The sequence below is a fragment of the Sapajus apella genome, unplaced genomic scaffold (genome assembly GCF_009761245.1).
Source record: "Sapajus apella isolate SASKATOON/1434 unplaced genomic scaffold, GSC_monkey_1.0 scaffold171, whole genome shotgun sequence".
Classification (NCBI taxonomy): domain Eukaryota; kingdom Metazoa; phylum Chordata; class Mammalia; order Primates; family Cebidae; genus Sapajus; species Sapajus apella.
In genome coordinates this window covers 895663-911971 of record NW_022437111.1, presented here as the reverse complement: position 1 = coordinate 911971, position 16309 = coordinate 895663, and the positions used below count along the sequence as shown (strand labels likewise).

General features: G+C 38.0%; 1 protein-coding gene across 1 annotated transcript in view; it reads left to right on the top strand.

The window, feature by feature from the left end:
* SLC49A4 (solute carrier family 49 member 4) overlaps nucleotides 1–16309 on the top strand; it is a 78992-nt gene that overhangs the window by 18506 nt on the left and 44177 nt on the right. Inside the window, exons 3-4 of the mRNA XM_032267743.1 lie at nucleotides 9596–9861; nucleotides 16126–16255. Of these exons, the coding sequence (XP_032123634.1) occupies nucleotides 9596–9861; nucleotides 16126–16255 (396 nt within the window). The remainder of the gene's footprint in view (nucleotides 1–9595; nucleotides 9862–16125; nucleotides 16256–16309) is intronic.

The following is a 16309-nucleotide window of genomic DNA, read 5'->3' as shown; positions in this document are numbered from 1 at the left end:
TGCCACTAAGTTTGTGGTAATTTGTTATAACAGGAATAGGAAACTAATCACCAAGTTTGTGTGTGTGTGTGTGTGTGTGTGTGTGTGTGTGTGTGTGTATTTATTTTGAGACAGGGTCTCATTCTGTCACCCAGGCAGTTGTGGGTCACTGTAGCCTTGACCTCCTGGGCTCAATTGATCCTCCCACCTGAGCTTCACAAGTACCTGGAACTGTAGGCATGTGCCACCACACCTAGCTAATTTTTTTATTTTTTTGGTGAGACAGGGTTTCACTATGTTGCTCAGGCTGGTCTCAAACTCCTGGGCTCAAATGATCCACCTTCTCTGGCCTCCCAAACTGCTGGGATTACAGGTATGCAAAACTTAGCCAGTGTGTGTGCATTTTTAAATAGTGATGCTCGATGCTGATGAAGCAGACAGTGTCAGCTACTACTGACGGGAATGTAAATTACTGCTAACCTTCCTGAAAAACAGTTTTCGAGTATATTTCATAAGATCTAAAGTGTTCATGCATTTTAACTTACTCACCGTAAAGAAATAACCTGAAAAGTGGCTCATATTCACATACAAAAATTGGCACACCAACATTATTAATACTAGCAAAACAAGTTGTTGGAAACAACTATCCAACATTAGGAAAATGGTTAAATGAGATTTTGTCTATCTGTATAATACAGTATGACAAAATCATTAACAATTATAAAGAATAATGAAATGAGAAAATGCTTGGTAGACTATAAAATGGTTTAGTGAATAAGCTGTATATTCAGTATGAAATCTGTGGCTGCCTATGTATGATTAAGTATTGATTGATTGAGAGAGTGAGAGAGATGCATTAGGGAAAAACCTGCAAGAAAAAAAGATTGGAAAATAAAAATATTAGTAGTGATTGTCTGAATTGGGACATTCAGTTTATAGATGATTTTTTTCTTCTTTACGCATTTCTTTTCAAAATTTTCTATGAATATGTATTAATATATACTTTTAAACAAAAAGACAAAAGTTATATGGCAAGAAACAAGGAATAAGACAAAATGAGGGGAAGTAGACATCTCTTAGACCAAGACTAAGGCCATCTTTCCCCTGTGCATTACAGAGAGATTATTGTATATGGCCTTAATAAAAATCTAGTGAGAAAAACCAGTGGCTCGCACTTGTAATCCCAGCACTTTGGGAGGTTGAGGTGGGTAAATAACTTGAGGCCAGGAGTTCAAGAGCAGCCTGGCCAACATGGTGAAACCCTGTCTCTACTAAAAACACAAAAAATTAGCTGGGCGTGGTGGCATATGCCTGTAGTCCCAGCTATTTGGGAGGCTGAGGCAGGAGAATAGCCTGAACTCAGGAGACAGAGGTTGCAGTGAGCTGAAATCACGCCATAGCACTCCAGCCTGGGTAACAGAGTGAGTGAGATTCTGTCTCAAAAAAAAAAAAAAAATTCCTGTGAGAGAACAGGCGTGGTGGCTCACTCCCGTAATCCTAGCACTTTGGGAGGCCCAGGCAGGTGGATCACTTGAGGACAGGAGGACCAGCCTGGGTGACATAGCAAGACCCTGTCTCTACAAAAAATTTAAAAATTAGCCAGGTGTGGTGGTGCGTGCCTGTAGTCCCGGCTACTTGAGAGGCTGAGATGGGAGGAATACTTGAGCCCAGAGGTTGAGGCTGCAGTGAGCTGCCTTCATGCTACTGCAGTCCAGCCTGGAAGACAGAGCAAGATCCTGCCTCAAAAAAAAAAGAAATTCTGTGAGACAGATAAAGTATCTTTGGAAAAATTGAAAAAGAAGAGAATGTGATTTTCCAAAGATCATATGGTTAATAAATTTAGCTAAGTCTAGAAGCTAAGCCCTGTGAAAGCTAATCTAATATTATTTTTACCGTATTTTTAAATGTATTTTCTATAGCTGCTACTTGATAAATTGTTAAAAGCTTCTTTAGGGCCAAGCCTGTAATACTCATCTTTATATTCCCTTTAGTGCCTAGCTGCAGGTATCTTGACCATAGCAGATACTCAATAGATATTTTTAATTAAAGGATTCAAAAGTAAAATAGATTTTTATGAAAGAAACTGAGGCTATGATACCAAAGTTTTTGGAAGGCTCGTTACTTTTCCACCACCGTCTCTATATTTCTCTTTTCTTATCTTCTTTTTTCCTGTAGTTAATTCATAACATCTCTAATCCTTTTTATTGCCCGTCTTTTCTTGGGCTAACTAAAGGAAAAGTATTTCCAGCACTTCTGCCATTTTCAACATCAAAAAAATCCTATAAACACATGACTTTTTTTAAAGTTTTTTTTTTTTTTTTTTTTTTTTAAAAATTATGACCTAAGAGTTTATTTTGATATGGCATAATTAGGAATTGGGAGAAAATTTCTGAACTATTGACATATTGAGGTTTTGAGGTAAGTATTTTTATGGATTCTAAATTACTTCATATTAAAAATACATAGAATTTAAATTCTGAATACTGGAATTGCATTGAGGAAGTATCTGCCAGATTTCTAAAAAGCTAGCTCAAATGTTGTCATCGATGTTAATCATCATAAACTAGAGGTTTATAGAGTAGGTTCATGCACAGAATAAATACTCTGTACTGTGTGTCTTTGGATCTAACATTGGGTTTTCTTAACAATCAATAATTTTTTTATTATTATTATTATTTATTTTTTTTTTTTTCTTGAGACCAAGTTTCACTCTTGTTGCCTAGGCTGGAATGCAATGGCACCATCTTGGCTCACTGGAACTTCCGCCTCCCAGGTTCAAGTGATTTTCCTGCCTCAGCCTCCCAAGTAGCTGGGATTACAGGCATGCGCCACCACACCCGGCTAATTTTGTGCTTTTAGTAGGGATGGGGTTTCACCACGTTGGTTAGGCTGGTCTCAAACTCCTGACCTCAGGTGATCCACCCATCTCGGCCTCTCAAAGTGCTGGGATTACAGGTGTGAGCCACCATGCCCCGCATTTTTTTTTTTTTTTGTTATTATTATTAACAGAGAACCTTCCAAATGAGATCTTGTGAGGGAGTAGAGATTTGTGGACTGATGAAATTAGTTATAATTTTGATTTCTAGTTCTGGCTGAGCTGTTAGCTAGTTATATGACTAGAGCTCCCCTCAATACTTTTTGGAGAAAAGAAAGTTATAAAATTATAAACGTGATTTTACATGTATATTAACTTTCTGGAAGGGGTTGGGTTATCTAGTTGGGGTCTGACGTCACTTCCAACTGTAAACATTTTAATTCTAAACATCATGTTATTTAAGTAGGAATAATTTAGGAGTCATAGGTATTTCTTCCAGGATATCAGAAAGCAAAAGGTTAGGATACCAGAATATTAAATGCAAGTTAAAATGTCAAGTACGTTAGAAGATGTGAACTGTAGATCTTCAGTTTGATTGTCAGCTATTGGCATTTGTCTGGAAAGCTATAGTAAATTGAATAATATGAAAAGAAATGCAGCTGTGCATCAGTGCCATTCACTGTGCCCCTGCAGGCCTTGTTCTCTGTGGGCAGGGGCACTAATTGAGGACAGTGGGACTCTGCAGCACACCTGGGGCTGGGCCTGGCTGGGTCCTCTCCTAGTCCTGCTACAGGCTAGCAGTCTCAGCAGTGCTGATGCTAGTAGGCAGCACCAGGTCTCCCTCCCTCATCTCCACCATCCCTGCTCTGCCAACACAGGAGAAGTTCACATCTTTAATGTAGTCTTAAGAAGTTCCTCTCTGATGTGGTTTGGCTGGGTCCCCACCCAAATCTCATCTTCAACTGTAGTCCCCATAAACCGCATGTGTTGTGGGAGGGACCTGGTGGGAGGTAATCGAATCATGGGGGTGGTTATCCCCATGCTACTGTACTTGTGATAGTCAGTGAGTCTCATGAGATCTGATGGTTTTATAAAGGGCAGTTCCCCTGAACACACTGTTTTGCTTGCCATCAGGCAACTTTGCTCCTCCTTCACTTTCTGCCATGATTGTGAGGCTTCCCAGCCGTGTGGAACTGTGAGAACTCACAGTTTAACCTCTTTTAAACTGTGAGTTAAACTCACATTTAACCTCTTTTTCTTTATAAATTACCCAGTCTCAGGTATGTCTTTATTAGCAGTATGAGAATGGACTAGTATACCCTCTCTTATCTACTTTTCCACCTGGCTTGTGGGGACAAGATGAGCCAGGCTCGTGGAGGCGCTAGGTAAGATGAAAAAAAGGAAAAAGGAAAAATTCTTGAGAGAACAGGTAAAAAAAGGGAGTTGGGGTACCCTGGTTTGGGAGGTGGATAGAGAAGCAGGAAGGAGTTAAGGAGTCAGTATGAAGAGATTGGGCTGAAGGAGGAGACAACACATCTGCTTCCTGACAGATCTCTCTCAGCTTGAGCTGCAGAGGTGCAAGAGAAATGCAGCCTGTTAACTGTGAGGATGCACCTGCTTTCATCAGGTGTGTAGTTTCAGGTAAGGAAGCAAGAGTCAGACCCTTTGAATTAACTATTCCATTTCCAGACAACTGCCTTTCTGCCCTAGAGCTTATTGCCCAGAAGACAAAACTGCCACCTTGTATTCCTAACTTCTGCCCACCCTTCCCAAGTTCACTGTGTTTGAGAAAGTCATGTCACGTTGACCTTGCTTTTAAAACACCCTAAAAGATCTTTTTTTTTTTTAAGATTTATTTTGAGAATCTTTGTTAGTCACGTTGTTTTTTGTATTACTGAATTTAAACTTGTTAAAATTTATCAATGAGCTGATCTGATGTATGCATTTAGATAACTTTGTGAGGTTTTGGAAATGCAGTTTAGTTGCTTATTTCAGCGACTGCATGTTTTTCTTTTCAGTTCACTTTGCTAAGCTTATATACCTAATTTTTGTTCCTGCATCTGTTGCTTCTAGAAATAGTCTAAATCTAGATTTCTATTTCCTCATGAGTCTGACTTCCATGCTTAACACTCCACTGAAATTGCTTCTACCCTGATCACAAATGACCTCTTCTTTGCTGAATCTGGTGATTACATTTCAGTTATTATAAACAATCTTTCTGTTTGATGAGATGTTGTTGGCCACTCGCTCTTATATTCTTGGAACTCGTTTCTCCTTAGTTGCCGTGATACCATTCTTTCCTTTTTTACCTCTTTTCTGCCTTCTAGTGGCTCCTTCTCAATCACCTTGCTCGACTCCCATTCCTCTGTTTTTTTCTCTTTTTTTTTTATTTTTTAATTTTTAAATTTTTTTTTATTTTGATATGCAGTCTAGCTCTGTTGCTAGCCTGGAGTGAGGTGGCATGATCTCAGCTCACTGCAACCTCTGCCTCCTGGGTTGAAGCAATTCTTCCTTAGCCTCCTGGGCAGCTGAGATTACTAGCAGGCACTGCCACACCCAGCTAATTTGTGTATTTTTAGTAGAGACAGGGTTTCACTGTGTTGGCCAGGATGGTCTCGGTCTCCTGACCTCATGATCCACCTGCCTCGGCCTCCCAAAGCACTGGGATTACAGGCGTGAGCCACCGTATCCAGCCAGTCCATGCCTCTATTTTTAAAATGTTGTTGTTCTCCGGTGTTTGTTCCCCAGCCCAATCCACCTCCAACATACATCTCTCAGCTCAGACTGCTTTTCTTAGCTTCTGGCCTGTATTAGCCACATATTGGATGTTTGTTCAGAGTTATGGGTACCCTGTTCCCCATTATCCACCCTCTCACCTGGCTGTATCATTGTATTAACTTAATGGTTCTCCAGACCATCCATCCTCTACCTCCCTACTGTTATTGCCAATACCACTTTAAACCATGCCATAGAGTCCCTGTTCTGGACTCCATGCCTGAGGGTCCTGTTCTGGCTTTCTTTCAGCCTTGCCATTCCATGTGGGGTGAGGATTTCATAGGGCCAAGGGGATAGGAACACTCTGTCCTCTACCCTCTAGCCTTAATGCAGTAGCTACACAAGACCCCAGAAGCAAGCCTTGCAATAAGCCTCTTTCCCAGGCCTGCTCTTCCACAAGAGTAGGCTGCATCCCTGCTGTATACTTCCTAGGCCTAAGGGATAGCTAATGGGCAGCTGTTTGGAGGGGATAGATGGAGCTTAGATGGAGTTTGGACCTTCATCTCCACAGACATACATGCAAAGTCCCGATATATAGGCCAGGACCAGAGGTCAGAAGAGAAGAAGGATCTGCAGAGACCTCCGTCTGTACTCTTGTCATAGTCAACACAAGCATAGGGCCAGGCCTAATTATTGCCTTCTTTTTCTTTATATTCCAGCTATAGTGCTGGTAAGCAATGCTTAACCTACTTTTAGGGATTCTTAAGGGCAAGCGCTTTAGTGTTTTAATTTTACATTCCCATTTGCCTGTCACAGTGCCTACCTAACACATGGTGACTACTCAATATATGTTTGTTGAATTAAGTAATAAATGCATAGTTAACATTTTATAATTATTTATTAAAATAAATAATTATTTTATTTCCTTTATTATCATTTTAAAGAGGTTATGGTATATTTATATGATTTTATGTGTTAAGGTCAGTGTTTTTCCAGAAAAAAATATGTATCTCTAATTTTGCATTCCTGTTAAATGGAAAAATTAGACTTAATATATAAAGGATTTTATTTTTAAATATTTTTTATAAATTTATTTCATAAAGTGGGGTTTGTTAATGGTAGGTGATAGAAAATAGTGTCAGGCAAACATGAAAATCTTGATATTACAGGTTACTCTAACATCAACAGTGCTTAAGAACAGTTATATCATATTAGAAACTGCTGAGCCCTGAGGGACGCTAGGATATAAGTTTGAAAAGGAGCAGAACTAAGTTCTGGAAAACTACGAGTGCTGGGAGGAGTGGGACTGGGTTTCCCTGCCAGGTTTCTCATGAATTCAGAGGCTAATTAGTTCTCCTACTGAGCTTGTTTATGAAGAGAGAGAGAGAGAGAGACACAGAGAGAGAGAGAGAGAGAGAGTGTGTGTGTGTGTGTGTGTGTGTGTGTATGATGACTTTTATAATGCAAAAGCATGTAATTACCTGCTGGTGAAACTTTACGTAACCTCGCTCCCCCTCCCCTATTGAAAGAGCACAATAAAAACAGGTTTTCAGGGGAATGTCAGACATCCATAGAGCAGCATTATGTGGTGTCTCCCCTGGGCCCAGCTTTAAGGAAAACTTTTTCGTTGTCTGTCTTTCTTAAACCCATGTTGATGTATTGGGAGCTGGTCTCCCCGATAATTATCTAAAATTGGAGTAACTTTAAAACACCATATCAGCTTGTTTTAATTCCTGAGATGATATTTAACTATGATAACGTATTGCCCTAGATTGGCCTCCGAAGTTCAAGGACCTTTAAACTGAGAACCCATCTGAAGTGTCCTAGTGCTATTCCTTCTTTGAATACTACTTTAACACGTACTGTGTCATAGTGAGAAATGTTCTGGTCCAAGAGTCTATTAAACTGGACTTGGATGGCTCTTAAATTATCTGAAACTCACATTCTCTGACTCTTACGTTTGCTGCTTGGATAATAGTCTATTTGTGATCCCACTGAGAGGTAACAAAGAGTTGAACCATGGCAGTAATTTGAGTTTTCTGCCTTAACTCTGAGGAGTCTGTCCATCTGTCCATCCTGCTCTGTCACCCAGGCACAATCTTGGCTCACTGCAACCTCTGCCTCCTAGGCTCAAGCAATTCTTATGCCTCAGCCTCCTGAGTAGCTGGGATGACAGGCATGTGCCACCATGCCCAGCTAATTTTTGTGTTTTTAGGAGAGGTAGGGTTTTGTCATGTTGGCCAGGCTGGTCTTGAACTCCTGGCCTCAAGTGATGCACCTGTCCTGGCCTCCCAAACTGCTGGGATTACAGGTGTGAGCCACTGTGCCTGGCCAGGAGTCCTACTTTTTTATCAGTCTTCTTGTTTGTTTTTCATTATTTCTTCCATTTTCTCCTTCTACCCTTAACATTTTTAGACATAGTAAAGTTTACTCATTCCAGGCCTTCTTCTAGTTGACATGAGTCTAACACCTCATTAAAAGTATTAAATATCAAAGCAGTCACTTTATGAGGCATCACACACTGTCTCGTGCCATCACCTGTAATGATTAAAGCCACTTAATGACGTTCTTGCTGGAATATTTCTGTGATAAAATGGCTGTGGGACAGCTTGGCTTCCACTGGCTTTTGTAGGAAGCAAATAGTTTAAATTGTTTCTGTCATCTAGAAAATAATTCCCCTTACACAGGGAGATTTTTAAATGTCTTGAGTTTTTAAAATGTGATACTATCAATGACACTTGGAGCTATGTTGCCTTCATATAATTTTTCCAACATTTATGAAGCTATGGGCAGCCCTAATTCATATATTTCACTTCCCACTCACTTCTGTTGCTTCATTAGGGCCCTTCCTCTCACATGTGCCTGTTTATTTTTCTCCTCTGCATTCAGAAAATTTTTTTTTCCCTAGCTGGCTTAAGATGGCAGTTAAAAAAGAAAAAAAGAGGATGTGAGACACATATAGTGCTTAGAAAGCAAAATAAGCAGAAGAAAAAGATGAGTTCATATCATGAAAATGTCACATGTACTCTTCCTTCCCTTTCCTCTACCTCCAAGGCAAGAGAGGTTGACATGTCTCCCTTTCTTGCCTATTCTGTTTTTGGACTTCTGGCCTCTTTTCTACTTCAAGGCTGCTCTTGATTGTGAATGTGTATATTGGGGATGGGAGAGCAATGGGAGAAAATGTCAACAAAGAACAAGAGTGCTAAGTAGAATATTGAGAAAAGGTCAGCAAGAGAATAAATGGAATGAAAGAAAGAAACTGCTCTTCATTAATCCTTACAATTATAGTCAGAATCAGAGTATGAGAACTGGAAGGGACTTAGTGATCCTGTCATTACAATACCTGAACCTAACAGCCCCTCCATAACCACATATTCAGCTTAAACTGATCTCCTCATTTCACGAGAGAAGAAATGGAACCCCACAAAGTTATGTTTTGTTCAGGGCTAGCTCTGAGCGTTGCTGGAGCCCATGTCTTCCAGTTCCTCAACTACTTTTTCTATTAGAAGATACTTTAATCACTATTTTATTTTTTGTATTTCCACCACTTTACAAAGAGTGGGTATGAAATGTTGAGCTCAACTCTAAGGCTATTAGCACTTAGTAGGTCTGTTAGTGAGTGGCAGTCTAGTAGAAGGAGGATGGATTTTGGAATCAGACCTGGATCTGAACTTCAACTCTACCTGCCAGCACTTGGGCAAGTTTCTTAATCTTTCCAAACCTAGGATTTTTCATCTCAGTAAATGGGGATCATAATAGCTACCACAAAGTGTGGTTATAGCAACTAAATGAAGCAAGGTTCTAAGTACTTACAAGAAGTACTTAGTTTTGATGGGCGGCACAAATCAGAGGCATCAGTAAATATTTGTGAAATGAATAAAGGTAACTGTTACTATGTTTGATCTCCTTCATAGGGAGTCAGCATACCTTTTTTAGAAGGTAAATCAACATATCTTTTAGGCACGTCATTCTTTACAGATATGTATACTTACTGCCACAGTAAAAATTTCTGTTTGGCACATTTCTTTTTGTCTTAGAAAATACCTGTTTCAAATACCTCACAGCCTTTTAATTTTTAAATTCCAGATTAATTCATGGAGGACAGATGTTAAATGGATTGGCAGGTCCAACTGTAATGAATGCAGCGCCATTTCTCTCCACGACGTGGTTTTCTGCAGATGAAAGGGCCACAGCCACAGCTATTGCATCAATGCTCAGTTATCTTGGGGGAGCATGTGCATTTTTAGTTGGACCACTTGTTGTTCCAGCTCCCAATGGGACATCACCTCTTTTTACTACAGAGAGCAGCAGGGCGCATATTAAAGATCGCATAGAGGCTGTGTTATATGCAGGTAATTTGAAGTTTATTTTCTTCTTGTTATGCCTTCTTTTTTATCTCAATCATCTTCACTCTACTTTTTATATAACAGATACTTCCATATGAAATATGTAAGAGGACTAATGTACATTTGCATACACTGTGCATTCCTTGCCATATAATATAGATTTGAAACTTACACCCTTCCTAGGAAGTTAAATTTTAAATTTATTATTGCCACATGGAGGGGTATTTCTTAATTTTAGTCTATTCTTCTATTTATAGTTAAGCACTGTGTAACACATTTTCTATGTCCTCTACAAATATCAGGATATAAAATGTCATGATTGACAATAGCCATTTGTTAAACATCTGTTGTTGGTAGATATTAAGCCCATTTTCTCCCTTACAGTTTCTCTATTATTGACTATGTTTTTTAACCTTATTTACCTTGATCATCTACAGTTTATCCTTGTCATTTCCTACTCTCTGTATGTTTAGTCTATTATTCAGGAATACTGACCTTCCTAAAATATTCTCTTTGAATTCTTTTATTTCTCGAGTCAAGCCCTGGTCCACTCTTATAGTATAGTCTCCTACAGATTTCCGTAGATATAGCCCCTCTCTCCATATGCCTGCTTATTATTTCCTCTGCATTCAGAAAACTTTTTGTAAGTGTTTACTATATGCCAAGCACTGCGCTAAGCACTAATTGGTAATGCCAACAATGAGACAATTATAATACAAATAAAGATACAGAGTTTGGGAGATCTAACTTGCCTGGGTTTGGAGGGAAGTTGAGGGGGCAGGAAAAGCTTCAACAAGAATGTAATAATTAAAGTTAAGAATTTTATAGGAGTTCACCAAGTGTTTAAATGGTTAGGTATTTCCATACAGAGGGAACAGTAACTGCAAAGGCAGGGAAGGTATGAGAGAGCTCAGTATGTCTAGGGAACTGCAAGTAATTGAGTATGCCCGGAGTGGTATAAATGTGTGTGTTTGGGTGTAGGTGACAAGGGGCAGAAAATGAGACTGGAACGATAAGGGACCCAATTATTCTGAACGTTGTTTAAACTTATTTGTTCACATATCAGCTTCACAAAATATGTTTTGAACTCCTGTGTATCTGTCACTATGCGAGTCACTGAGATAGGCATGATTCCTGGTGTAACAGAACTTATAGGGTCCTGAACGATACAGACAGGTAAATAGTTGTAAAACAGAGCAGTGAGTCTTATAAACCAAAGGCCTGCAATGGCTCTGAGAGCTTGGAGAAGGAGCACCTAACCCAGATTTTGGAGGTAAAGTAGAGTTTCCTAGATATGCAGCATCTAAATCAGAGCCTGAGGAATGAGAGAACAATGATGATTAAATACATTAGGTGGGAAGAAGATTATATTATAGAGAGGAATCCTTAGAGGAGAAACCCAGTGTAGGGAGACACCCTGGTACGTTCAAGCCCAGAGTGGCTTAGATCTGGCGAGAGTAGTACTAGGTGAAGCTAGAAAGGAAAGCAAGCCCCATGCAAGCCTTCTAAGTAGGGCTGAAGGGTTTGAGGTTCACCACGTTGTAGGCAAAGGCCACACTCTGAAGAATTGTATGTCAGAAAGTTATTTGATGATATTTACATTTCACAATATGGTTTAGAAGGATTAAAATTGAAAGCAAGGGTAGCAGCAGTATCTAAAGCATTTTACCTTCTATACACAACTCATTTCTTTTAAAGAAAAAATAAAAATGTAAAAATAAGTAAATAAAACCGAACATAGGTGAAACATAAGTTTTAAACTTCATTTGGTCATGTTATTCTTTTTAATGAAAACATAAGCAATGATTGTAATTTTTAATGATGTTAAGCACCGTTAAGCATATAGCAGTGCAGTACATGCAACTCATGGTTCCCATGCAGTCAAGCAGAAGCCCCTGCTCAAAGCTTCCCAGTTACTTCTTCATTGCTTTCATATCTGCCAGTCTACCTTTCTGAAATACTGACTTCATTCAATTAAAAATACTGTGCTAGATTTGTCATTTTTAAAAGTTAAAGATTCTTAAGTTATTCCAGACAAAGGTATCATAAGAAAATTAAACTATAGACTAATACCTCATATGAGTATAAACACAAAAGTCCTGAACAAAACACTAGCAAACTGAATCCAGCAACACTAAACGGATGATACACCATGACTAAATGGGATTTATTCCAGCAACATAAGGTTGGTTTATTAGAAACTCAATTTATGTCATATATCAGCAGATAAAAGGGAAGAAAGCATGATCATCGTAATAGATGAAGAAAAGGCATTTGACACATCCAACACCCTTTCAAGATAGAAACAATCAGAGATCTAGGAATAGATGGGAACACTCTCAACCTAATAAAAAGCATCTATTAAAAACCCACAGGAGGCCTGGCATGGTGGTCCATGCCTGTAATCCCAGCACTGTGGAAGGCTGATACAGGAGGATCACTTGAGGCCAGGAGTCTGAGACCAGCCTGGTCAACATAGCAAAACCCCATCCCTACTAAAAATACAAAAAAATTAGCCAGATTTGATGGCACATGCCTGTAATCCCAGTTACTCAGAAGGCTGAGGAATGAGAATCATTTGAGTCTGGGAGGCAGAGGTGATAATGTGAGCCAAGATCGCACCACTGCACTCCAGCCTGGGTGACAGAGCAAGATTCTGTCTCAAAAAACAAACAAAAAACGCACAGGTAACATCACATTTAACTTCTAGGATTATGAACAAAACAAGGGTGTCTGTTTTTCCATACCTTTTTAACACTGTGCAGGAGGTTCTAGGGAGTATCGCTGAACAAGAAAAGCAAAAGATATCCAGATTGTAAAGGAAGTAATAAAGAATATCCCTGTTGAAAATAACGTGATCTTTAATATAGAAAATTCTCTGGAATTCACTAAAAAACTATTAGATCTAAAAAAAGAGCTTAGCAAAGTTTTATGGTACAAGATTAATATGTAAAAATCAATTGTATATCTATATATTAGCAATGAATAATTTTGACATGCAATTTAATTTGCAGTAGTATCAAAAAGAATAAAATGTTTAGGAATAAACTTAACAAATGAAGTACAGAATTTATAATCTGAAGACTATAAAACACTTTTGAAAGAAATTAAAGAAGACCTAAACAAATGGGAAGACATTCCATGTTCATGTTGGAAGATTTAATATTGTGAAGATATCCCCAAATTTATCTGTAAATATAGTACAATTCCTTTTAAAATCCCAGCTGCCTTTGTTGCAGAAATCAACAAGGCAATCCTGAAATTTACATGAAAATGCAAAGGACTAGCAATATCCAAACCAATCTTGAAAAGGAACAAAATTGGAGAACTCACACTTCTCAACTTCAGAACTTATTACAAAGCTATGCTAATCAAGATAGCATAGTTAGTACTGGTATAAGGATAAGCATATAAATCAGTAGAACAGAAATGAGATTCTAAAAAGCTAAGCCATTACATTTATGATCCATTGACTTTTCAGAAGATCCCAAGATATTAAGGGCAAAAGTCTTTTCAGTAAATGGTAGAGGGGCATCTGAATGTCCAAATTCAGAATAAGGAATTTGAACCCTTTTCTTACACCATACATAAACATTAACTCAAACCTAAATGTGAGAGCTAAAACTAAAAATCTCTTAGAAGAAAGCTAAAGAGTAAATCTTTATGACCTTGGATTAAGTGAAGCCTTTTTATAAAAAGATACCAAAAGGACAGATGACAGAAGAAAAACAGATGAATTAGACTTCATCACAATTTAAAACTTTTGTACTTCAGAGAACCTAGAAAGTGAAAAAGACAGTCCACAGATGGGAGAAAATAGTTGCAAATCATATATCTGATAAGGGACTTATATCCGGATTATATAAAGCATTCTTATATATGACAACCCCATTAAGAAGTGGGCAAAGGACTAAAACACATTTCTCCCAAGAAAATGCACAAATGTACATCGAGCATATGAAAAAATACTCAATGTCATTAGTCATTAGGGAAATGCAAATCAAAACCATGATAAGATACACTTCACACCCAGTAGGATTACTGTAATCAATAAATTGGAAAATAGTAAGTGTTGGCAAGAAAGTAAAGAAATTAGAACCCCCATACACTCCCATATGTGGGAATGTAAAATGATATAACCACTTTGGAAACAGTTTGACAGTTTCTAAAAATGTTAAACATAGATTACCATACAATCTGGAAATTCTTCTAGATATAAACCCAAGTGAAATGAAAACATATACCCATGTAAAAACGTATACATGAGTGTTCATAGCAGCATTATTTGTAACAGCCAAAAAGTGGAAACAACCCAGATGTCTATCTACCGATAAGTAGATGAATAAAATGTGGTATATCCATACAATGGAATATTATTTGACAATAAAAAATAATAAAGTACTGATACATATTCCAACATGAATGACCCTTGAGAACATTATGCTAAATGAAAAGAGCTAGTCATAAAAGACCACATAGTATATGACCCCATTTATAGGAAATGTCCATAATACTCAAATCTGTACAGACTAAAAGTAGATCAGGTGTTGCTTAGGGCTGGGAGATTGGGAATAATGGGTACAGAGTTTCTTTTTGGGATGTTGAAAAAATTCTAAAATTGATTGTGGTTATGATTGCACAATTCTGCTAGTAAATGAAAAACCACTAGATTGTGCACTTTAAATGTGTGTGTTGTATGTCATGTGAATTGTATTTCATTGAAGTTGTTTACAAAATTGCCAATAGATGGTGAAAGAATATGAATAAGGCAATCATGAAAGACATATGAATGGCCGATACACATATGGAAGATGTTCCTTCAGTATTACTAATAATTAAAATAACTATAAATTAGAACAGTTCATTAACTTCTTGTTGCTTTTCAGATTGACAAAAAATAAACAGATTGAGAACACTGAAAAAAAGAAAAGAAAAATGGAACTGTTAACAATATTGTGTTTAAAAATTAGAAATCTTTAAAGTTCTAACTGAATTAAACAGAATTATCTGTGGTTAATTGTCTTATAGGAATGTTGGCCTTTTTGCTAAGAATACAGCCCTAGAATTAAAATTACCCAACTGAAAGGACCTGTAAAAATCGCTAAATTCAATTCCTTTATTGGCCTAGAAAGATTAAGGGATTTGCTCAAATTGCAAGATAATTAATGGCATAGACAGGTCTATATTCCAAGTTTCCTGACTTCTACTAGTGATATGCTTTCCTACAAAATTGGACACAGTTATCAAAAGCTGGAACTTCCAGGTGCCAGAATTATAGAGAGAAAGATTGGGATGCTAGAACCTTCCCTTCTATGATGGGGCCAAGTTAAGATTGTTTTTGGTATTCATTTTACTTCTGATTGTCTAATACTATACATTAGCTAGTTTTGTGTTTAAATTCTATTCTCTGTCTCTTTGTTTTTTTTTTTTTTATTTTTGGATGCCTTCTTGTTCAAATTTCCCATACAGTCTATGATTTGGGGCTGTCTTACATAGTGCATCAAACTATCCTATCATGAATTAAACAATCCTCCTATCCTGTTATTTCTTACCAATTTTTTTTTTCTGAGTGCCATACTTATTAGACGATCATCCTAGACCTGTTTCACAATCTCTTTTGTAGTAAGATACTGTTGGTTTATAATGTTTTCTCCATAGGGCAACATTTGTTTACTTCCTCAATCTTTTTATCTGTGTAGTGTGCCATAGTACCAGCATATACATCTTTGTTAGTATAACCTCTTACCAATTATTTGCTGAATTTTCTGTCTTTACATATTCATGTTCTTTTTTTTACTAGACTGAGCAATCTTGGCTAGAAACTATATTTTGCTTAACTTTATATACCTCAGACTCAGTTGATACTTAGTAAATATTTGTTAGGTAAATAAATACCTGAGAGGCCGGGCATGGTGGGTCACACCTGTAATTCCAGCACTTTGGGAGGCTGAGGCAGGAGGATGGCTTGAACATCGCTTGAGCTCAGGAGTTCGAGACCAGCCTGGACAACATGGTGAGACCCTATCTCTACAAAAAAATTTAAAAATTAGCCCGGCATGGTGGCATGCATCTGTGGTCCCAGGTGCTTGGGAGGTTGAGGCAGGAGGATCACTTGAGCCCAGGAGGTCAAGTCTGCAGTGAGCCATGTTTGTGCCACTGCATTCCACCCTGGGTGACAAAGCGAGACACTGTTTCAAAAAACAAATAAATACATGAAGTACTCAACTTTTTGTGTTGCCTGGTTAACATTTTACCAATTTTTTCTTTCAGAATTTGGAGTTGTCTGCTTAATATTTTCTGCAACACTAGCTTATTTCCCACCCCGACCTCCTCTTCCTCCCAGTGTTGCTGCAGCTAGCCAGCGCCTGAGTTATCGGAGGAGCTTTTGTAGATTATTAAGGTAAATATACTGAGAGTCATTGAATGGGTTTGACTGACACCTTCAAGATAACTT